Here is a 9,959-nt window from a genome sequence, read left to right as displayed (position 1 = left end):
TTTTCTCCTTTAGTAGGGATTCCATTAGTTTACCTACCACCGATGTTAAGCTGACTGGTCTATAATTCCCTGGACATCTTCGATCCCCTTCTTAAATATAGGTATCACGTTAGATATCTGCCAATCCCCTGGCACTACACTTTTTTCGAATGAACTATATAATCTTTGCTGCACAAATTGTTGAATATTTTGTTATTTAACTATAAATAATATAAAATCAAAATATTGTATAAAAATAAGAACAGAATGCATAACTTTAAATGGAGACTGAATAACATATATAATATTTTACTCATTCCTGGGATGTGGGCGTCACTGCCAAAGCTGGCATTTATTGCCCATCCCTAACTGCTCTCGAGAAGGTGGTTATGAGCTGTCGCCTTGAACTGCTGCAGTCCGTGTGGTGAAGGTGCACCCACAGTGCTGTTACGGAGTTCCAGGATTTTGACTCAGCGACAATGAAGGAACGGCGATATATTTCCAAGTCAGGATAATATATGCAATGAAAGCGGATAAATTTCAGCTTTATATTGGCAGTGGTGAGAAAATCAATCAGAGGAACTCGCAGTGTGTCCCTTTCTCATACTGGCGGTCATTTTCCATCGTGCTGCTCTCGGGAGCACGCAGTGACTACGGTTGGTGTCCCAGTCACACTAGGATGGCGAAGTACATTGTTCTGATCCGTGCACAAATGTTAAATCGCTAGCTTACACTCTTGTTTAAGATGAAACCCACAAATATTTTTTGCTCTTTTTTTTATTCTGGATCCCATTGACTGCTTCTGTCTACAGGACTGGATTTTCTTGGCCTCGTTCACACAGTCAACAGTGCAGAGTTTCTGTAGATTCAAGTATTCCTGCTCCAAATGATGCCACAGAGCAGCGAGTTGAAGGAGGAAGAAAAAACTATGGTAAGTCTGTCGAGCGTTTTCCAAGTGTAGACTGGTGCCTGCAATAGCTTCTCTACCCACTCGCACATTGTTAGCTCTGGGGTGCCCCAGGGATCTATCTTTGGCCCCTCCTATTTCTCATCTACATGCTGCCCCTTGGTGACATCATCCAAAATCACGTTGTCGTTTTCTGCGTGTACGCTGACGACTCCCAGCTCTACCTCACCACCACTTGTCTCGACCGCTCCACGGTCTCTAAATTGTCAGACTGCTTGTCTGACATCCAGAACTTGATGAGTAAAAATTTTCTAATTAAATATTGGGAAGACCGAAGCCATTGGGGTGGAAATTCGGTTGCTCCTCTGTTGCGGCGTTAATCTGGGCGGAGCGTCAAATTTTGCACCGGCCTTCGCAAAATTCTTCATCTGGTCCTGAAATTTGGAGTGGAGCGCTGAGGGAGGTGTGCACATCTCTTTTAGGGCGCTAGGCCGGCTGAGCAAGTGAAACATAGAAACATAGAAAATAGGTGCAGGAGTAGGCCCTTCGAGCCTGCACCACAGTTCAATAAGATCATGGCTAATCATTCCTTCAGTACCCCTTTCCTGCTTTCTCTCCATACCCCTTGATCCCTTTAGCCGTAAGGGCCATATCTAACTCCCTCTTGAATATATCCAATGAACTGGCATCAACAACTCTCTGCGGCAGGGAATTCCCCAGGTGAACAACTCTCTGAGTGAAGAAGTTTCTCCTCATCTCGGTCCTAAATGGCCTACCCCTTATCCTAAGACTGTGTCCCCTGGTTCTGGACTTCCCCAACATCGGGAACATTCTACCTGCGTCTAACCTGTCCAGTCCCGTCAGAATCTTATAAGTTTCTATGAGATCCCCTCTCATCCTTCTAAACTCCAGTGTATAAAAGCCCAGTTGATCCAGTGTCTCCTCATATGTCAGTCCCGCCATCCCGGGAATCAGTCTGGTGAACGTTCGCTGCACTCCCACAAGAGCAAGAACGTCCTTCCTCAGATTAGGAGACCAAAACTGAACACAGTATTCCAGGTGAGGCCTCGCGAAGGCCCTGTACAACTGTAGTAAGATCTCCCTGCTCTTATATTCAAATTTCCTAGCTATGAAGGCCAACATACCATTTGCCACCTTCACCGCCTGCTGTACCTGCATGCTAACTTTCAATGACTGGTGAACCATGACACACAGGTCTCGCTGCACCTTCCCTTTTCCTAATCTGTCACCATTCAGATAATATTCTGCCTTCCTGTTTTTGCCACCAAAGTGGATAACCTCACATTTATCCACATTATACTGCATCTGCCATGTATTTACCCACTCACCTAACCTGTCCAAGTCAGCCTGCAGCCTTTTGGTGTCCTCCTCACAACTCACACTGCCACCCAGTTTAGTGTCATCTGCAACCTTGGAGATATTACACTCAATTCCTTCATCTAAATCATTAATGTATATTGTAAAGAGCTGGGGTCCCAGCACTGAGCCCTGCGGCACTCCACTAGTCACTGCCTGCCATTCTGAGAAGGACTCATTTATTCTGACTCTCTGCTTCCTGTCTGCCAACCAGTTCTCTATCCATGTTAGTACATTACCCAAATACCATGTGCTTTGATTTTGCACACCAATCTCTTGTGTGGGACCTTGTCAAAAGCCTTTTGAAAGTCCAAATACATCACATCCACTGGCTCTCCCTTGTCCACTCTAATCTAGTTACATCCTCAAAAAATTCCAGAAGATTTGTCAAGCATGATTTCCCTTTCATAAATCCATGCTGACTTGGACCGATCCTGTCACTGCTTTCCAAATGTGCTGCTATTTCATCTTTAATAATTGATTCCAACATTTTCCCCACTACAGATGTCAGGCTAATCAGTCTATAATTACCTGTTTTCTCTCTCCCTCCTTTTTTAAACAGTGGTGTTACATTAGCTACCCTCCAGTCCATAGGAACTGATCCAGAGTCGAAAGACTGTTGGAAAATGATCACCAGTGCATCCACTATTTCTAGGGCCACTTCCTTAAGTACTCTGGGATGCAGACTATCAGGCCCCGGGGATTTATCGGCCTTCAATCCCATCAGTTTCCTGCTTTATAAGGATATCCTTCAGTTCTTTCTTCTCACTAGACCCTCGGTCCCCTAGTATTTCCGGAAGGTTATTTGTATCTTCCTTCGTGAAAACAGAACCAAAGTATTTGTTTAATTGTCCGCCATTTCTTTGTTCCCCATTATAAATTCACCTGAATCTGACTGCAAGGGACCTGCGTTTGTTTTCACTAATCTTTTTCTCTTCACACATCTACAGCAGCTTTTGCAGTCAATTTTTATGTTCCCAGCAAGCTTTCTCTCATACTCTATTTTCCCCCTCCTAATTAAACCCTTTGACCTCCTCTGCTGCATTACAAAATTCTCCCATTCCTCAGGTTTGCTGCTTTTTCTGGCCAATTTATATGCCTCTTCCTTGGTTTTAACATTATCCTTAATTTCCCTTGTTAGCCACGGTTGACCCACCTTCCCCGTTTTATTTTTAACTCCAGACAGGGATGTACAATTGTTGAAGTTCATCCATCTGATCTTTAAATGTTTGCCATTGCCTATCCACCGTCAACCCTTTAAGTATCACTCGCCAGTCTATTCTAGCCAATTCACGCCTCATATCATCGATGTTACCTTTCCCCAAGTTCAGGATCCTAGTCTCTGAATTAACTGTGTCACTCTCCATCTTAATAAAGAATTCTACCATATTATGGTCACTCTTCCCCAAGGGGCCTCGCACAACAAGATTGTTAATTAGTCCTTTCTCATTACACATCACCCAGTCTAGGATGGCCAGCCCGCTAGTTGGTTCCTCGACAATATGGTTGAGAAAACCATTCCTAATACACTCCAGGAAATCCTCCTCCACCGCATTGCTACCAGTTTGGTTAGCCCAGTCAATTTGTAGATTAAAGTCGCCCATGATAACTGCTGTACCTTTAGTGCACGCATCCCTAATTTCTTGTTTGATGCTGTCCCCAACCTCACTACTACTGTTTGGTGGTCTGTACACAACTCCCACTCGTGTTTTCTGCCCTGTTGTATTCCGTAGCTCCACCAATACAGATTGCACATCATCCAGGCTAATGTCTTTCCTTACAATTGCATTAATTTCCTCTTTAACTAGCAATGCCACCCCACCTCCATTTCCTTTCTGTCTATCCTTCCTGAATGTTGAATACTCCTGGATGTTGAGTTCCCAGCCTTGGTCATCCTGGAGCCATGTCTCCGTGATGCCAATTATATCATATCCGTTAACTGCTATCTGCGCAGTTAATTCGTCCACCTTATTCCGAATACTCCTCGCATTGAGGCACAGAGCCTTCAGGCTTGTCTTTTTAACACCCTTTGCCTCTTTAGGATTTTGCTGTAATGTGGCCCTTTTTGCGTTTTGCCTTGGGTTTCTCTGCCCTCCACTTTTACTTTTTTTCTTTCTATCTTTTGCTTCTGCCCCCATTCTACTTCCATCTGTCTCCCTGCGTAGGTTCCCATCCCCCTTCCATATTAGTTTAACTCCTCCCCAACAGCACTAGCAATTACTCCCCCTAGGACATTGCTTCCGGTCCTGCCCAGGTGCAGACCGTCCGGTTTGTACTGGTCCCACCTCCCCCAGAACCGGTTCCAATGTCCCAGGAATTTGACTCCCTCCCTTTTGCACCACTCCTCACTCCTGAGCTAAACAGCTGGCCTTGGAGCGCTCGAAGAGAGGTCTCGGGGATAGAAAATAACCTGCAAAAAAAAAACACCAAAAACATTCTCAATACATAACTCACGTCACCACAACATATATCGCAAAAAAAATTAAGTCGAAAAACAATCACACTTACCTAAGCTACAGCTTGGACCGTCCCCTTCCACAGGCATTCCGACCAGGGTGCTCTACAGATTGGGCAGCAGCCAAAAATCGAGCCGGTGTTGCAACCAGGGGCTTTGTACACCGGCTCGCCACTTCCGGGCAGAAATGCTCTGCGTCCCCTGGAAAACAGCACCGAAAGTCCCGGCATGGCGCTGGAAGTTGGCCTTGCGCCTGCCTGCCCGGAAGTGCTTACTGCTGTCTCTCCCAGGCGCTAAGAGGGTTTGCTAAAACACCGAAAATTCGGCCCATTGTTTTCAGTCCCCGCCACAAATTCCGTTTCCTAGCCACCGACTCCATCCCTCTCCCTAACATCTGTGTTGAGGCTCTTCGCAACCTTGGTGTCATATTTGACCCTGAAATGAGCTTCCAGCCACATAATCCGCAACATAACTAAGACCGTCTATTTCCACCCTCCATAACATCCGCAGGGATCAATGCTGGGACCCTATCTATTTACAATCTATATTAACGACTTGGAAGAAGGGACTGAGTGTAACGTAGCCAAGTTTGCTGACGATACAAAGATGGGAGGAAAAGCAATGTGTGAGGAGGACACAAAAAATCTGTAATAGGACATAGACAGGCTAAGTGAGTGGGCAAAAATTTGGCAGATGGAGTATAATGTTGGAAAGTGTGAGGTCATGCACTTTGGCAGAAAAAAATCAAAGAGCAAGTTATTTAAATGGAGAAAGATTGCAAAGTGCTGCTGTACAGCAGGACCTGGGGGTACTTGTGCATGAAACACAAAAGGTTAGTATGCAGGTATAGCAAGTGATCATGAAGGCCAATTGTATCTTGGCCTTTATTGCTAAGGGGATGGAGTATAAAAGCAGGGAAGTCTTGCTACAGCTATACAGGGTATTGATGAGGCCACACCTGGAATACTGCGTACAGTTTTGGTTTCCATATTTACAAAAGGATATGCTTGCTTTGGAGGCAGTTCAGAGAAGGTTCACTAGGTTTATTCCGGAGATGAGGGGGTTGACTTATGAGGAAAGGTTGAAAAGGTTGGGCCTATACTCATTGGAATTCAGAAGAATGAGAGGTGATCTTATCGAAACGTGTAAGATTATGAGGGAGCTTGACAAGGTGGATGTGGGAGACTAGAACTAGAGGGCATGGTCTTAGAATAAGGGCCGCCCATTTAAAACTGAAATGAGGAGAAAATTCTTCTCTGAGGGTTGTAAATTTGTGGAATTCACTGCCTCAGCGAACTGTGGAAGCTGGGACATTGAATAAATTTAAGGCAGAAATAGTTTTTTAACCGATAAGGGGTTATGGAGAGCGGGCAGGGAAGTGGAGCTGAGTCCATGATCAGATCAGCCGTGATCTTATTGAATGGCGGAGCAGACTCGAGGGGCCGTATGGCGTACTCATGTTCCTATTTCTTATGTTCTTATAACATTGCCCCGTCTCCGCCCTTGCCTCAGCTCATCCGCTGCTGAAACTGTCACCCGTGTCTTTGTTATCTCTAGACTTGACTATTCCAACACACTTCTGGCTGGCCTCCCACATTCTACCCCACGTAAACTAGTGGTGATCCAAAACTCGGCAGCCCGTGTCCTAACTCGCACCAAGTCCCATCCACCCATCACCCCTGTGCTCGCTGACCTACATTGGCTTCTGGTTAATGAATGCTTCGATTTCAAAATTCTCATCCTTGTTTTCAAAATTCTCATCCTTGTTTTCAAATCCCTGCGTGACCCTTGCACCCCCCTATCTCTGTAATCTCCTCCAGCCCCACAAACCCCTGAGATGTCGCCGAGATGTTGTAGTCTCAGAGTTAAAACAGCCTTCCTGGCAATTTCCTCGAGTTCTCCTAATCAGCTGCCATAACTTTGGAGTAAACTATTTACCTGGATGTCTGGAGTTTCTGCCAATCTTTCTCCAAAGTTATGCTGCTTGTTTGGGAGAACCCTGAAGAAATTGCTGGACACTATTGTGCTTGATTCCCCCAGTGCCTCAGTGAGTAAATATGTTGCAAGCATGGTGCTGAATTCTTCAAACCAGAAAAATCCTAGGTGCAATTACTGGTCTGTGCAGAGTTCACAGTTCTCGTTACAATCGGCCTTACTGTTCCTGAGCCAGGAATGAGGTAAAAGAGCCGGGGTTCCTCGCTGGAACGTGCATGTTTACGGATGTTGGGTGAGGACAAAATCACTTTTAGGCTGAGACACGCAGTAAGTTTAATTGCACAAAGTACTAAGGGGATGCTTTTCAAAGAGCTGGCATGGGCCGAATGACCTCCTTCTGGGCTGAGAGATTTATGATTCTATTCAAGCAGCCCTGGATCTGTACCAGTAAATTCACCAGCTTTGCAAGTGATGAGTGGGGTGGAAATTATAGCATACCACAAATCAAGCTACCCAGAGGAGAATCCCCTCTATTGATGACTTTATAAACTGGAAACTGACAGAAGCAGAGGGTCAGGAGTTAAGAATTACTAAGCAAGATCAGAATTAGATATTACAGTTAGTTTTCTAACATCCCCAACATTCTGGCCTCTTTTACTGAAACATAATTGATCAATAAATAAATAATGAGTCTTCTGGGAAATAAATACTGTCAAAAGCTTTAACAGCATTGAGCCTTTCCTAACATGGAGCTTAGCAACAGCGCGCACTTCCCCTTGCAAATGCCAGAAACACTTATAACTTAGGAATATTGGGATTTTTTTTAAGCCTAAAAACAGGATGGTGAGGGTATAAGGAGAATTATGTTAAATAAATAGAGGAAGCACGCCAGGCGACTGTGAAGTGGTAGTGTTGCTGAATGGAATGCTAATGTGTTCAGTTCATGACAGCGAGAGATTAGATGTTCTCCCTTTCCATTCATGAGTGAAAACGAGAATAATGGTGGTCATCAAATATGCATTTGGAGCCAGCAGGGTGTCGCAAAGTGATCAAATATGGTTTGCGTGGCATGAGCAGTGCGAACAAGTATAGTATTCAGCTGCCCTCTCCTTTCCTCACTGACTGAAAATCAATCTTTGGGAATGTAGGGAGTTTTCATAGTAAGCTATCGCAAGAGCAGAAAACACCACAAGGCAGTATGTTGGAGCCCTCAATAAGTGACAGGGGATAACCAGGTAGGGAGTTCAGCGATGCAGCTATTACACGATTCGCTGCTGTATTGTAGATATCTGATGTTGCTTCATCATGGCACAGTGCGTACAGGTAGTCAGGCTGGCACCTGGAGCACTCTGCCTGTGTTTTATTGATGTGTTGAATGGATTATTTAGTTTAACATACATTTAAGCAACACATTGACCGCAGTATACTAAAATGGGGCATCTAATAAAAGTACTTTTATAATGGTCTTTAGAAGTCCTGCACAAACGTTCTTTATGATAGATGCTACAGAAGACCTGTTTTATATGGATTTGTGCTCATTTGGGAACTCTAAGCTAATGTTGGTGGTAAAGATCAAGCTGCATCATATCAATGGGGGTTACTGTTAATTAAAGGCACATTGCCTTCAGTAAAAAAAAATGTATTTCATCAGTTTTTTTACTTTGTTTCTTTGAAGCACGTGACACAAGGGTATAAATTGTCCAGATACATCACATCACTTGTCCATGACATCACAGAAAACGCACGCTCTTTACATTGAATTGCATAGAGATTCCTTGTCAGAGCTATGTGTTGTTTGTGATGGCTCTCCTAGGAGATTGGGTGGCTCCCTGTTTGGGAGGTAGATGAGGTGCATGGTCGACATAAGTTACACTATGACACTATGGGACTGGCTTGATAGACCAACTGTTCATATATGTTCATACAACACGAACACGGAAACAGGCCGTTCAGCCCAGCCAGTCCGTGTTGGTGTTTATCCTCCACATGAGCAGAAGCCCTAATCTCACCTACCCCCACCCTGTTCCGATGTCCCTTTATTCCCCTTTCCTTCAACCAGCAACCTAACCTGTTCTTACACGTTGACCTTACCTCTCTTTCAATCACTAACTCAAATAATGTATTCCAAGCCTCACAACTCTGTGTAAAAAAAAAAAAAAAAAAATAACAAAAATTGTCCTCTCATTCTCGATCACTCAATCACTGGAAACACTTTTTATCTACTCTGTCCCATACCTTCGTAATTTTAAACACCTCTTTAAAATCCGACATCCAGTACTGGATAAGCAAAAATTTTCTCCAATTAAATATTGGGAAGACCGAAGCCATTGTTTTCGGTTCTCTAGCCAGTAACTCTGTTCCCTAACCACTGACTCCATCCCTCTCCCTAACATCTGTCTGAGGCTGAACCAGACTGTTCGCAACCTTGGTGTCATATTTGACCCTGAAATGAGCTTCCGACCACATATCTGCAGCATAATTAAGACCGTCTTTTTCCACCTCCGTAACATCGCACGTCTCCACCCCTGCCTCAGCTCATTTGCTGCTGAAACTCTCATCTACGCTTTTGTTACCTCTAGACTTGACTATTCCAACACATTCCTGGCTGGCCTCCCACATTCTACCCTATGTAAACTTGAGGTCATCCAAAATTCGGCTGCTGTGTCCTAACTTGCACCAAGTTCCGCTCACCCATCACCCCTGTGCTCGCTGACCTACATTGGCTCCCGGTTAAACAACGCCTCAATTTTAAAATTTTCATCTTTGTTTTCAAATCCCTCCATGGTCTTGCCCTCCCTATCTCCTCCAGCCCTACACCTTTTCCTATCTCTGTAATTCCCTCCAGCCCCACAACCCCACCGAGATGTCTGCGCTCCTCTAATCCTTTCCTCCTGAGCATCCCTGATTATAATCGCTCCACCATTGGTGGCCGTGCCTTCTGTTGCCTAGGCCCTAAGCCCTGGAATTTCCTGCCCACACCTCCCTGCCTCTCCACCTCTATTTCCTCCTTTAAGATGCTCCTTAAAAATGAACTCTTTGACCAAGCTTTTGATAATCTGCCCTAATTTCTCCTTTATAATGGCTTGGTGTTAAATTGTTTGCCTTATAATACTCCTGTGAAGCTTTTTGAGATATTTTACTACAATTAAAGCATGATATAAATACAAGTTGTTGTTGTGTAAAAAGGTCCCCTCATTCGAGACCACTCAATCACTGGAAACACTGTTTTTATCTACTCTTTCCCATCCCTTCATAATTTTAAACACCTCTATAAAATCACCTCTTAATCTCCATATTCAAAAGTAA

At 44.3% G+C, this 9,959-nt stretch overlaps 1 protein-coding gene across 3 annotated transcripts in view; it reads left to right on the top strand.

The window, feature by feature from the left end:
* The first annotated feature begins 805 nt into the window (after window positions 1-805).
* Window positions 806-9,959, top strand: part of LOC139281327 (unconventional myosin-XV-like) — a 628,080-nt gene continuing 618,926 nt past the window's right edge. For 2 of the 3 annotated variants that reach the window (XM_070901485.1, XM_070901488.1), the window contains exon 1: window positions 806-910. In XM_070901485.1, coding sequence (XP_070757586.1) covers window positions 866-910 — 45 coding nt within the window. In that variant the 5' untranslated portion in view covers window positions 806-865. Of the gene's footprint in view, window positions 911-7,801; window positions 7,889-9,959 lie in introns of all 3 variants that reach the window. The other variant, XM_070901486.1, reaches the window with a different exon arrangement.

Source organism: Pristiophorus japonicus, chromosome 15, assembly GCF_044704955.1.
Source record: "Pristiophorus japonicus isolate sPriJap1 chromosome 15, sPriJap1.hap1, whole genome shotgun sequence".
NCBI classification, from domain to species: Eukaryota; Metazoa; Chordata; class Chondrichthyes; family Pristiophoridae; genus Pristiophorus; species Pristiophorus japonicus.
This window is presented reverse-complemented; position numbering and strand designations above follow the sequence as displayed.